The sequence below is a fragment of the Protopterus annectens genome, chromosome 6.part0, assembly GCF_019279795.1.
Source record: "Protopterus annectens isolate FY-2018-M chromosome 6.part0, PAN1.0, whole genome shotgun sequence".
NCBI classification, from domain to species: domain Eukaryota; kingdom Metazoa; phylum Chordata; order Ceratodontiformes; family Protopteridae; genus Protopterus; species Protopterus annectens.
The window spans coordinates 1,106,978,442-1,106,992,359 of record NC_056737.1 but is presented as its reverse complement, the minus strand read 5'-3'; the positions used below and the strand labels follow the sequence as shown (position 1 = coordinate 1,106,992,359).

The window sequence follows — 13,918 nt, the reverse complement described above, 5'->3', positions numbered from 1 at the left end:
TTAAGGGCAGATCCTGCCTGTTAAATCTGGTGGATTTTTTCAAAAATCTGACCAGGGCCATTGATGAGGGCAAATCTGTGCACACAGCATACCTCAACTTGTCAAAGGATTTTTGTGAGAGTTGAAATATTCTGCGTTCAGTGTAATGAACAGGTTAAAAATGGCTTTCAGTGGATTTTTCTGAAAATGTAAAATAAATATTCTGCTTTTCAGTGTAGTACAGAGTGCACTTAGTTTGAACTCTTGGCAAAAACATATAGCTTGGCATTTATTGTTATTAGGAGTCAGAAATAAAATATTTTATCTTTATAAACTATGCAGTTTGTGAAATTCTCTATTTACAAGCAAGTCAAGATGAGCTCTTGTATGCAGCTGTGTCTCGACAACAGGACGTGCAAGATAAGAGCAGGGCAGAGGAGTTATTCTTCAGGAACAGGATGTTTGAGATATGAAAAACAAACTGTTAGCAAACCAGCTTCAAAGGAAGACTTATTATTCTGGCAAATTCTCTAAACTGCTGATGCAGGCAGAAAAGACACTATAAAGATTGGAAGACACTATAAAGATTGAGACTTTTTCTTTTGTATGAGAGACTTTGATTCTTACAGATTTGATGCTGTAAGCTGAAGCACGGCTTTGTTATTTGTGTATATCTTTCATTGTTATACTAGATGTCTACTTCGTATGCAGAGTAACGCATGTCATATCAGATGAACTGTCTCTTTGTTTTCATTGAGTAATGGTACAGACTACCTTAATAGTGTAGTACCTTACATTTTACAATTTTGACACAGTCCCACACTCAGGCATTCCCGATAAACTTAGCAGACTGAATGTAAACCCCTTCGTTGTAAGATGGGTTGCTAACTGGCTCACAAACTGGACACACACTATCAAAGTGGGTGACTCCACATCAGCCAGCAGACCTGTTAGCAGCAGGGTGCCACAGGGGTCAGTGCTAGGCCCCCCTACTGTTTAGTATATACTTCTCAGAAGTTTAGGTCAAAACTAAGGGGTTGTGTCTGACAAAGTCTGCAGACGACTGCAAACTGGGTGCCATTATTGAATCCCCGGATGATGTCAGTATACTCCAGGAGGGTCTTATGCAGACCAACAACTGCTGTCTTGGTCACAGTCTCAAACTGAATGCAAAGAAATGCATCATCATTCCCTTCGGCACAAACAATGTCCCTTCACACTATCAAATCAACAACAATACCCTAAGTACCCACAAAGTTGTAAGGCACTTGGATTCACAAGTTGATTGTGGCATTAACTTCGACCACCATGTGTCTACTGAGTAAGGAAGGCTTTCTATGTAGCACACTTGATTAGTAAAGGCATCATCTCAAGAGCAAAAGAGGTTATATCCCCTCTATACACAGCATTATTCCGGCCCATAATTGAGTATAACGCCCCATTTGGCATGTACCATACAAAGCACCTACAGCAATTGGAGAGACCTCAGCAGTTTCTAACAAAGAAGATCAAAGTAGTCCATCCAGCACGTGCTGTACACAGACTGACTAAAGTCCCTGTCATGATACATCATATCATATGCACTTCTTAGGGGAGACTTATGCCTATCTTACAGAGCAATCTCGGACCCAAACCTCGCTTGCATATCCATAAGTCAAACAGGACTAGGGTCACCCATTACAGGGACCTAAATATGGCCTGCAGCTTGAATAGGACGTGCTGGAGGGACAGATTTATCTCCCAGTGACTGCTGCATCTTTGGAATAGGCTACTCATTCATGTGAAGCAGAGCATCTTTATGACACTGTTCAAGAGGAACCTGGACGAGTGGATGAGGCACTGTAAATTCCTACTGGGAATAGCACCCACGACCCTTCTGGACATGGGTAGTTATTACTAAATGCAATCTTGGGTATTAACTAGCATTTCAATGGTATTACATTGGAATGAAATGGCTAGGCTTGAAATGATCTCTGGGTCAATAGCCTAGTGATCCCTGTGATCCTATGATTAGTTATTACTGATTTTTATTTTGTTCTAAATCAAAATGACCTGATAGGACTAATATATTAAAATCAGTTATTTATTTTTTTTACCAAGCCTTCTCTTTCATACATTTGTTCTTTGATTCCAGAAGATAAAATTAAAATAACTTACATCTTACCAAGAATCTTATTTCCATTCATATAGAATAAAACTACTCAGAATTAGTGCTTACTTTCATAATATCTGAATCTTAGGTTCATAGGTTCATAGGTAGATACTAGGCTATCTGCCCTAGGGCATTTATAAGCCTAGCCAGAGTATATTTGGCTTCCGCCTCCCTATTAAATTAGCCTACTGTGCCTCTGTAAAGTAGGTCACAGAAGGTACCCTTTTAAGATTAGTTTACTGTGCCTCTGTCTAGCAGGGACACAGGAGAGATCCCAGGGGTGAATTTGCGATTTCCCATCCACGCGTCCAAATTTCGCTTGAAGAGGGTCAGCGAGGGGCTATGTCTAACATGAATTGGGATTCTATTCCAGAGTGAGGGGAGCCTCTGGGAAATTAATCTGTGCCTCCAGCATGTCCTATTTATTTTTGTGCTGAGGTTTAGGTCCCTGGAGTGTGTAGCTCTAAGGGACTTGGATTTTTTGAGGTGGAGCATGTCCATTAATTCTGGGTTTGACATGGCTTTGTACGTCAGACATAGATCTCCTCTGAGTAGGCGGTAAGCAACTGAGTAGAGCTGGAGTTCCTTTAGTCGAGCTGCATAGGACATCTGTTTGTAGCCCATGATCCTCTTGGTGAGTTACTTTTGGGGTCTCTCCAGTTGCTGCAGGTGTCGGGTAAGGTACATCCCAAAAGGGGCATTGTATTCAATTATGGGCCTGATGAGTGACGAGTAGAGGGGCACAATGACCTCTCTTGATCTAGATGCAAACCCTTTCGTGATAAGGTGGGCTATATAGAAGGTCTTTCTAACCACTTTGGCAACGTGATTATCAAAGGAGAGATTACTATCTACGTTGGTCCCCAAATCTCTAATTACTTCTTCCGTACTTAATGGATTACCACCTATGTGGTAATTTGTGGACACCTTGTTTTTCCCAAAGGGGGATGACTATGTACTTTTTAGTATTTAGCTTGAGGCCGTGGTTTTCCAGTGACACTCACTGGTTTATTTTCTTTGTTGTGTTTAAAATATTTGTAATTGACCTTTTCTTTATTTTCAGAACTGTGCTTTAATTAGATTTCTGGCAAAACTAAGAGTATGTTAGCTGCAGTAACTTGTTCTTACTCTCTGCATCTTTCAGTGATGTCAGGTTTCTTCAGTTTTCAGTCTCAGCTACTTAAAAAACTGCACAGTAAAACAGCTGTGATTCCACAAAGACCTGAAAGGATTATAACCTCACTGGGAGGGAGGGAAGGAATGCAGTTGAGAATGGGAAAAGATTTGAATTTTCAAAGACTCGGTACGTTAATGGTCCCAGTGATATGAAAACATGCTGAAAACTCATTGGTTTGCGGGTTTTCCTGGGTAAATTTAAAATGTGATAGATAATGTAATGCAAAAGACAGGAAGATACGTTACTAAGTAAAGTGTAAAAAGAACTCATCAAACCCAGCATTCTGTGCACTGAAGAAAGTGAAAGCCGTTAAAGTGCCATATAAGCAGAATAGAAGCTGAGTTGTGTTATATTTATGGTGTAGCAGTACCGGGATAATTTTGCAGGGAGGAGAACTCACTCAGGGCAGAGGGAATTATGTTGTAGTTTCAATGTAGCTCTCATTTAAACAGTTCAGTGTGACTAATCTATTCCAGCTACACAAAAAAAATAGATTTTCCTTCCCACTAGGTGGTAAGTAAGACCATCTCAATTGTGTTTACATCTTTTTGAATATAGAATAATGTCACCTGTACTGAATCCAGCTAGTATAAATCAAAATATGAGTATCACACATAGTGAAATAACAGAAGTGCAAATGTACAGTCATCCTCTCATAATTTTATAATATTGGCCCTTAAGCAAATTTAATGTATGAGTGATTTTATATCCTGTAATTGGTAATTTCCAACAATCCAAACTCACCTTAGTAGCTGCATTTCTAGCTTGACCTTGAGTAGGGAGACACAGCTAGACTTTAACTTTTTGATGGACTGATATGTATGCCACATCTAACTTATCTTGTACAAAGTACACTTTCTGTATCCACAGAAAGGAATGTCAGGTCATAGTTAAAATTAAGAAGATACCGTTTCATTTTCTTTCTCGTTTTTTCATAGCAGCAGTAAAGCTATGCACTCATGTTAAGATGTGTTGCTAAAGGTAATCCGTTTGTTCTGCTTTGTGTCCTCCATTTACCAAAAACAGCTGCCGGAGTGCCTTAGGTTTATGCATACTTCTCAAACCTTCAGCCTTCAGAATCATAGCAAGAGACCATAAAAAATGATAACACTCAAAATTTACATATGAGTAAATTCTGGCTCCTAGGGTGAGTAGGCATAGTGTGTAAATATGGCCTGTTGGGGGACATCACCTGTAAATGTAGGACCTTATAGAGTTAACTGCTGTACACCTACATACTTAGATGTACCAGAAAAATAAAATGTATTCTTATTTCAGTGTGACAAGTTACACATGCACGCTTCCATGCAGTACAAAGCAGCCAGGTGACCTGCAGCGCTACCCTTACATCCAGTAGCCACCATCTTTGCAAATCTGTGATATATAGATGTTTTATTGAGTCACATATTACAGTCAGTACATTCTAGTGGTCCTACTAGTGGACGTTTATACTAATGACTCACAGATGGGCACCAGATGTCCCGCAGTACATTCTTTTTTCTAATACATGGTGCAATTCACAACTGCTTCTGTGTGACTGAAATGGAACTGTACTACATTGGCTTTAACCTTCAGTCACCTGTGGATGTGATGCTACACTGTTTAGGGGGATTAGTATTGCACTGTGCTGTCTCACTGGCCTTGTTCCCTTACTGGCATTCAAGGTAGTAGTGCCCTGCTACCCACGTCTGACAGCGTACTAATGCTCAGAGTCCCTCCCACTGCCTGACTGTGGGTGTGGTGGACCAATCACCTGACAGTACAGGGACAGCCTTATAGACCTGCAGACAGAACCCTTTCAGTTTTTCTAGTGCTATAGTAAGAGAAGGGTCACTTGGAAGACTGCTTCTTAGTCTTGATTCTTCAGCTACTGACCTCAAATAAAAAACCCTTTCTGTTTTTTTTTTTTTTTTTTATTTCCTCCATCTGCTTTTCTAACAGTTCTTCAATAGTGTATTCTGCTGCATCTTTTTTTTTTTTACTTTGCCTGCACAGTGTAAGACTTATACTGTTTATCATTACTATATTGTTGTTTTCTGGGGGGTTTTAACCCTTCAAGTTTTTAGTGTTATACTACCAGTGTCTTACATGGAGGTTTGTGTTGAGGTGAATGCATAGTTTAGACATGTTCACTGCAGTGTTACCTGCTGTGCAGAAAGACTGTGTGAAAAACGTTGCTCCTAAAGTTTCTCAAATGTCTAAAGAGAGTGCCTCAAATAGATCTGTTCTCCTTTTAAAACAGAAGCTTGGAGATATTTTGTTCCATACATTCTTGCAACCATGCTGGGGGACAGACACATTCTCATACCCTTGGATGGGAATGTTCTGTATGTGTTTCCACCCTTTCCACTGATTCACAAGGTACTTTTGAAGTATCAGAAAGAAATGCCAACGATTTTTGTGGTGATCCCCTATTGGCCCTTGCAGTCTTGGTTCTCCCTTCTAATGGTATTGGCCAAGGGCATGTTACCACAGAAATCCTCACACACTGGATTTGTTCACACATTCTCAAGGGCAGTTGGTGTACCCCAGTTTGGAGCAACTACAACTGACCGCCTGGATGATTCAGTCTTGACTCTGTTTAGGTTCTTGTTTTATGAGGATGTACAGCAGTTGTTAAAGGAGGCCAGAAAATCTGCTACTAAAAATCTTATGTTTATAAATGGATGAGGTTTTCTAAGTAGTGGGGACAGAGGGTCCCTTGAAGTTAACATCCTCTGGTATGAAATATTCATATGAGCTTCTTCAGGATGGCTTAGCAAATATTTCCATTAAGGTACATTTTATTAATTTCTGCTTTACTGTCAATGGCTGTCCCTCTTTCTTCTATTTTGGTAAAACAGTTCATGAAAGGAGTATTGGATATGAGATCTTCTTGCATGCAGATTTCTTCTTTTTGGGATCAGCCATATCATGAAAATTTCACCTTACCACCCTTTGAACCTACCGCTCAGGCTTATTTGAAGTTCTTCACAGGTTCATAGGTTGGTACTAGGCTATCGGCCCTAGGGCCTGTACAAGCCTGGCTATTTCTTCCCACACTATTTACTTCCCTGGACCCCTGTCTAGCAGGGCCGACTGACATGATCCCCGGGGTGAATTTCCTTTCTCCCATCCAATCGTCAAGGTTCCTTTTGAAGAAGGCCAAATAGGAGCTCTGCTTGACATGTATAGGCAGTCTATTCCAGAGTCTGGGGGGTCTCTGGGTCAGGAACCTATCCCTCCAGCATGTTTTGTTTATTGTGATGACAAGGTTTAGATCCCTGGAGTGTGTGGCTCTGAGGGTTTGGGATTTCTTTAAGTGTAGCATGTCCAACAGCTCTGGGTTTGACATGACCTTGTATGTTAAGCAGAGATTGCCTCTGAGTAGACGATATGCGACAGAGTATAGCTGGAGTTTTTTAAGGCTGTCAGCATTAGGCATCTGCTTTAGGCCTGTGATTCTTTTAGTGAGGTATTTCTGTGGCCTTTCCAGTTGTTGCAGATGTCTTGAAAGGTACATACCAAACGGGGCAGTGTATTCTATAATGGGTCTAATGAGGGATGAGTACAGTGGGACAATGACCTCCTTTTTTTCTGGATGAAAAGCCCTTAGTGATGAGGTGTGCCACATAAAAGGATTTCCTGACTGTTGTGGTGATGTGGTTATCGAAGGTGAGACCACTGTCCACCTGTGTCCCTAAGTCTCTTATCACAGTCTTCTTAAAGTGGAAAGTTGTTTGTTTATTACTTTGACATCTGCAAGGTGAGTCTCTGAGCTGCAGTCATGGTGGAATAACCTCACCTTATTTTCCACAGGGATAGGGTTGTCTTATGACTCACCTCCCTGTGTTCATACCTTGGATGTGCTCTTGTACAACCTTTACAGAACAAAATCCTTCAGGAAGGCTGAATGGCTTTTTATTTCCTACAGAGGGGTAAGGAAGGGTTAGCCTGTCTCTAAGCAAACAATTGCATGTTGGTTGTCCTCTGTTATTGTGTTTTGTTAAACCCACCATCACAAGTCAAATCCAGGCATGGTAAATGCGCATTCCACAAGGGTCTTTTCCTCTTCAGTGGCATATTGGAAAGGAGTGGATTCTAGAAGTATTCCAGAGGCAGCTACTTGGTCCTCTGTCCATACCCATGTGAAGCACTACAAGCTGGAATCCTTTTCTAGATCCAGAGTAGGCTTCAATAGGATCATTCTCCAGGGGTCCGGAACCCTTATCCTTCCTCCTCCCAGGTTAGGTAAGCTTTGGGACTCTACCTAAATGCCAGTAAGGCAGTTTGTTTGTTGAACATAGTACAGTTGCATAAGTCCTACAGATCTCTAACAGTAGATAATCATAGAACATGCTGCCTTACTGGCAGTACCTACGCACCACCCCCTATTTGGATGTACATAGTTTAGTGTTTGAGTTGCCGTTGATTTCTGCAATCTTTATTGTTGTGTGTGAGTGTGTATTTTGGTATTGGAGCAGTTAGTGTTTGCAAAGCTTGTGATTCCATGTTCTCTTCTCCTCCTGCTGGACCCTAAGAAACTGAAAGGGCCCTGTCTGTCAGTTTGTAAGGCAGTTCCTGTACTGCCAGGTGATTGGTCCATCACACCCATAGTCAGACAGAGGGAGGAGAGGGTTTTGCCCCAGATTACCCAAATCTGACTTATAACTCAGGTACTGGAAGAGTTGAGCAGAGGAAAGTGAGAGCAACGGCCAATGCCAGATCACTCATCGGGGGGGGGGGGGTCAGTGGTTCCACTCAGTCAGTTACCACGATGCAGGTGTAGGTCTGCAGGCAGTGAACAAGGCTGCAGACCAGGGACTCCACTGGGCTATTAGTCCATTTTTCTAGCTGTACTGTGCTATGGGTATGTTCAGTTGGAGCTGTCAAAGGACATACCATCTCACTGAAACAAACACTAAATCAGATTACTGCCAACTGTAAAGTGGTTGTGAGATATGAGATTGTGCACACCAAGGTCAGAAACCATTTTTAGGGGCATCAGCCAAAGATTACACAGAAGTGCTTATGTTACTATCCCATAAATAGCGTTACAGAGAGAAGATGATTTCCTTAATGGATTACTATCAGTTTTGAAGTCTTATGCATATCTGAACATACTTAAAAGAAATCTGGATGTGTTCATGGGAGACAAAACATGTAAGCTAGGACAACAACTGGAAGATGGAGTTACTCCCTTCTTTCTACCTTGATCAATGCATTCATATATGGTGAACAGTGAGCATGCAGCAGAGGTGTGTGTGATTTCCTTTTTTAAATGACGGTATTATAGCACCTGAGTCACTATATGTACTGTGGATTTACACACTGTCCACAGTAGGTATGAGCCCGGGCGCCCTTTGTTCTCTTAACTAATTTCTAGTAGAAGAAAATGGAAAATGCTGAGTAAGTTCATCGAGAAAGACAATGACAAGTTGTGTTATGACTAAATGCATATTGTGCTATAGCAGTAAGGCACACAATTATACTTCTCATGTTGATTGAATTCTTAATTGCATTCAGTTGACATTATGAGTACTTCTATTTCTGCTTATCTTTCCTGCAGCAAAATGTCAAGGAAAAGGCTAAACAACAGTACCAGAAAACCTTAAACCAATCTGGGCTGGATGAGGAGTTTGTGAGGAGAAAAGGAGAGGATGCTGATAACATCACTGTTAAAAAGTCATATGAGGAGGAAGATGAAGAAGAGGAGGAGGAGGAAAACAGGTACAGTGCAGTAGACAACAGTAATTTAGAAATCCTCAAACATTTCATGCTTTTCAGCCACAGTATGCTGCATTGCTTATTCTGTAGTCATACATATCATCTGTTAATGGAAATCTTCTCTGATGAGTTTGTGATGCATAGCATGAGCTGCAGAAAGGGAAATTCTTTCTGTTGTTTGTGCTTCTGTATGAAACAGTTATTCAAATGTCTTGGCCTTCTTATACACTGTGTGCGAATGCAGTTTTCAATAAAGTATTTCCTGTGGATTCTGTAGTTGACTTTAGCACTCGTATAGGGAGTTATGGAGACACCTGGATGGACATGATTGGCAGGAATGGCCTGTCTGATGAGAAAATTAGTGGTGAATTGTTTTTTGATTATCCATAAGAAATACTGTGTTTGAACACAGTGATGCTCATAAGTGTACCTGGTGCTAGTGCATCTTGGGTCAAAGGTTACTAATTGACTTTTTTCATAGTTTCATAGGTAGTTACTAGACATATGGTCCAGGAAACCACTGAGTAGCCTAGACTAGTCTACTTTTTTTCCAGAGCATTTACTGGATAAGTGATTTGCTCAGAATCACACAATTGGCAAATGGAGGCCAAGGGACTCAAACACTGGAACACAGGATGCAGCTTGTTAATCCCCTGTGCTGCCATACTGTAATTTGTCAGTAATCATGTTATCAGAGCTCTGACCATATCTGCTGGACACTAGGGTCAATATATGTGCTGAGCTGATCGGACAGCCAGGTCATTGACTGGACTAATACAGAAAACCCAGACATGTGGTGAGGCATCCTGGGAACACCCAACCAATGCTGTCTGAACAATGAGTTCAGCCACCACCTCCAAAAGAGCCTCTTTCTGCCATATACCTGGGCAAGTTAAGGACATGGACTCTGACTGGATCTTCTTCAAAACCTCATTATTTGAGATGATAACATGGAGGTGCCATGGCGATAATCCCAAGACCCATGACTGGAGACCAGAGGTGAGCGAACCTGTTAGGTTAAAGAATGAGGGCTTTCATTCAGTGCTATTGGGGGATCCTGATTTTGCTGATAAGTTCAGATTAGCCACAAAAACAGCAGCTATCACAGTTACCAAAGCGATGAGTGGGATGAGTTTGGCGAGGCCATGGAGAAAGACTTTTAGATGGCCTCAAGAAGGTTCAAGCAAACTGTCTGGTAGTTCAAGAGGGGGAGGAGGGATAGTGTTCAGGCTGCTCTTGACAAGGATGAAGAAATGCTGATCTCAAATGGGCATGTTGTTAAGAGGTAGAAAGAGGACTTATGAGGATGTTCTGATTCCACTGAGCATGCTTTCTTCTCAAAAGACAGTACCAGAAGTAAGCTGTAGAACCGGATCCATTTCAGTAAATTAAATTATTACACTGATTAAACATTTCTGCTCTGGCAAGGTTGCAGAAGTAGGTGAGCTCCAGCCAGAAATGCTCAAGTTGCTGGACATTATGGAGCTGTTGTGCCAAAGACTAGGGCAAAGCTTCTCAACTAACAAACTGTGATAATGGTTCCCATTTTTCCGAAAGGGGTACAGGAGGATCTGATTCAGCTATAGAGCTAACACTCCTCCGCTTCCCTGGGAAATGGCTTATCTATGAGTGATCAATAGGTTTTCTGTCAAGGGAGTTTTGTTTTAAAATTAAATGTTGTGGTGAGTTTCATTGCAATGTATTGTGTTGTGTAAGCTGGCAGAGGGCTTTTTTTGGGAGACTCCCTTTTCTCTACTGTGGTGTGACCATGGAGTTAGTATGTACAATTTAGGAGGTTGTGGTGTGGGAGAGGAGACAAGGAAAGGATGCTGAGGACATGACTGTTAAGATGTCAGGAGGTAAGCCCCCTGCAAATATATATATATATATATATATATATATATATATATATATATATATTTTTTTTTTTTTTTGTGTTTCTTTAGGGTTTTCACCTACTATATTTGATATTCATTTTTTTTTAAAACAGTGAGATGAAAACTGTGATTTGTAGGCTCATAAATAAACCCTGAAAAACATATGCCAGGGTACTGGAAAGGAAATTTCATCCAGTAGTCATGCTTTTGATTTAAAAGAGGCAATGCAGACTCAGTCCTGCTAGTGGAACAAAATCATTTACTTGGTTAGAGGAGACAAGAATTTGTCAGTGTTGTCTACACGTGTTTTGTGGATTTGGAGAAGGCATATGACCTTGTAACTTATAGTGTCTTGTGAGAAGTACAACAGTACATGGTCCCAGGGCTGCTGTTGTGGATGATGCAGTGCCTGTGATCGAGAAGTGATTTCAATGGTCAACATCTCAGTGACAATGATACCCAACAACCCAGGGTTTTCTTGTGTGAGAACACCTCGGGACTAACAAATTCCACAAAAGGTTGGGTTATTGTGAAAGACAGTGATTTTTGAGTACAACAGCTTTTTGTCAGATCTGTAAGAAAATAGCTGTGATAATAGCTCTTGGTCAGATCTAGTTGTACTAAGCCATGATAATAGTTGTTGGTCAGCTGTAGTTATACAAACTCATGATAATAGCCATAATAATGGCTGTTGACCACATCTAGTTGTACTAAGCCATGATGACTGTTGGTCAGATATAGTTGTACTAAGCCATGATAATGGCTGTTGACCAGATGTTATTGCAACTAGTCCTGATACTAGTGGTGGTCAGAACCTATTAAACCATAACAATGGTTATTGCAGCCTTTGCTGTTATATTCTATTGAGCTGTTACAACACTTTCAAAGCCCTTATTTTGGACCCTTGTGCCCTTTGTATTCAGATCATAAGGTAATACACTGCAGCTTTTTGCTAGTGTGTTTAGCTGTTACAACAGCTTTTGAAAATGAATTTTTTGGTCTGTCTAGAATGGAGCTGTAATAGCAGCTGCTGACAATTACAGTTCAGTTTTTCAAAGCTTTGGCTGAAATTCTTTTCAACTTTTTAGGCTGTTTCATAATAGTTTTGTAGTAGAATAAATACTCAAATCTTCAGTGTTTTAAGTTGTAATTGAAGGATGAGAAACCTTTGTCATAAGACTTCATCAGATCTAATTAAAACATACCATTGCTAGACATTTTATACATTCATGAGCTTAGTGAGAGAGTTGAAGAAATCCGAGCAAGCCATTGAGATGTCTGGCTTAGAAAGTGCCCCACCCCCTTTTGAGAAGCAGAGTTTTGTCCATATTGTCCGCATAATGCCAAACATGTTCAAAGTGAGTGAAGAACTCTACCTTGTCGTATAGGTTCATATGTACTTACTAGGTATTGATCTTTGAAGATCTTTAGAAGTCTAGCCATGCATACCCAGGATGTTTTTAGCCGTTGTATTTCAAATACAAATAATCTAGGGATGACCAGTACATTTACATGTTTCCCCTATCCATGAGGGACAAGGATGCTAAAGCAGGAGTGAATTTGTAGTTACCCATCCATCCAGGTCACATTTGAAAAGTGTAAAAGAAGTACATTGCTTTATGTGGAGAAGAAGACAGTTCAAAAGAAGCGGCATTCTCTCTCTTTCATAATATGTATCTGTTCCTCAACATGTTACTTATTTGTTGCAAAAGAGATTTAGATCTCTTGAGCACATCTTTATGCCCCCATTGGATTTGCAAATTTGTAGTAGGCCTGACAAGATAAGGTCTGTTGAAGCACTGCACACAAGGGAGAAATCACCCCTCAGTAGTCTGTATGACAGTGAGAGGAGGGACAACATCCTGGGCTGCTCTACATGGATTTTATGATTTAGGCCCTTGATTTTATTAGCAAGAAAGCATTGCGGGCATTGAAGTTGAGTTCAATATTTGAACAGGTACATACCGAAAACATACTCAATGCTCTGCCTGATGAGTGTGAATATTGTGTAATGATCACATTTTTGGACCTGGATGCCATACCCTTAGTAATAAGCTATGCATTGAAACAATCTCTTTCTTACAATAGTAGATGTATGGTGACTGAAGGACAGTTTGTTGTCTGTCTGGGTTCTAAAGTCACTAACTACTGGATCAATTATCAGGGTTCATCACAGGTCATAAGATGTTACTAGGCTAACAGACCTAGAGCCTTTTAAGCCTAGCCATTGATGCCCCAATTTTCCAAATTATCAATGTCCCAGGCTAGAATGGCTTTGGTATATGCCTGTACCTTAGGACATTTACAAACTGCTCTTGTTCATAAGGGCCACATTCGACAAGCCAGGGGAGAATTTGCAATTTCCTATTCATTGGTCCAAACTGCATTTGAATAGGCTTATGAAAGAACTCTGTTTCATACAAATGGGAAGTCCGTTCCAGAGAAGGAGTAATCTCTGTGACACATGCCTGTCCCGCCAGCATATTTTATGTCACAGATGAGTTTTCGATCCTAAGATCAGGTAATTTTAGTGGTTTGTTTTGCAGATTACTAGCAGATCCAGCAAGCCTAGATCAGAAAATGCATTGTTGGTTAAGCAGTAGTTAAGGTAGTCTGTAGGAGACTGAGTTCAGGGATAGGGCTTTGAAGTGGTCCGTATAGGACATAATATTTACACCCTGTATTGTTTTAGTGACAAACTTCTGTGGCCGTTCCAGCTATTGAAAATGCTTGGTCAGGCACATGCCAAAGGGTGCATTGTACTTGATTATTGGTCTAATGAGGGCTGAGTATAGTGGGATTATGATCACCTTAGATCTGGAGGCTATGCCTTTTCTTATAAGTTATGCCAGGAAGAAGGATTTTTTTCACTACCATGGACAAATGGTGATCAAAGTTCAGGTTACTGTTAATCTGAGTTCTCAAGTCCCTTATGACTGGGTCTACTCTTAGGGGAGTTATAGCAATGTTGTAATGTGCAGGAGTGGTTGCCTTCCCAAAGGATATAATTATGCATTTTTTTATTGA

The 13,918-nt window shown here is 40.7% G+C and overlaps 1 protein-coding gene across 1 annotated transcript in view; it reads left to right on the top strand.

Moving 5' to 3' along the window:
* FAM161B (FAM161 centrosomal protein B) overlaps window positions 1-13,918 on the top strand; it is a 479,347-nt gene that overhangs the window by 441,747 nt on the left and 23,682 nt on the right. The window contains exon 8 of the mRNA XM_044074719.1: window positions 8,857-9,017. Within this exon, the coding sequence (XP_043930654.1) occupies window positions 8,857-9,017 (161 nt within the window). The remainder of the gene's footprint in view (window positions 1-8,856; window positions 9,018-13,918) is intronic.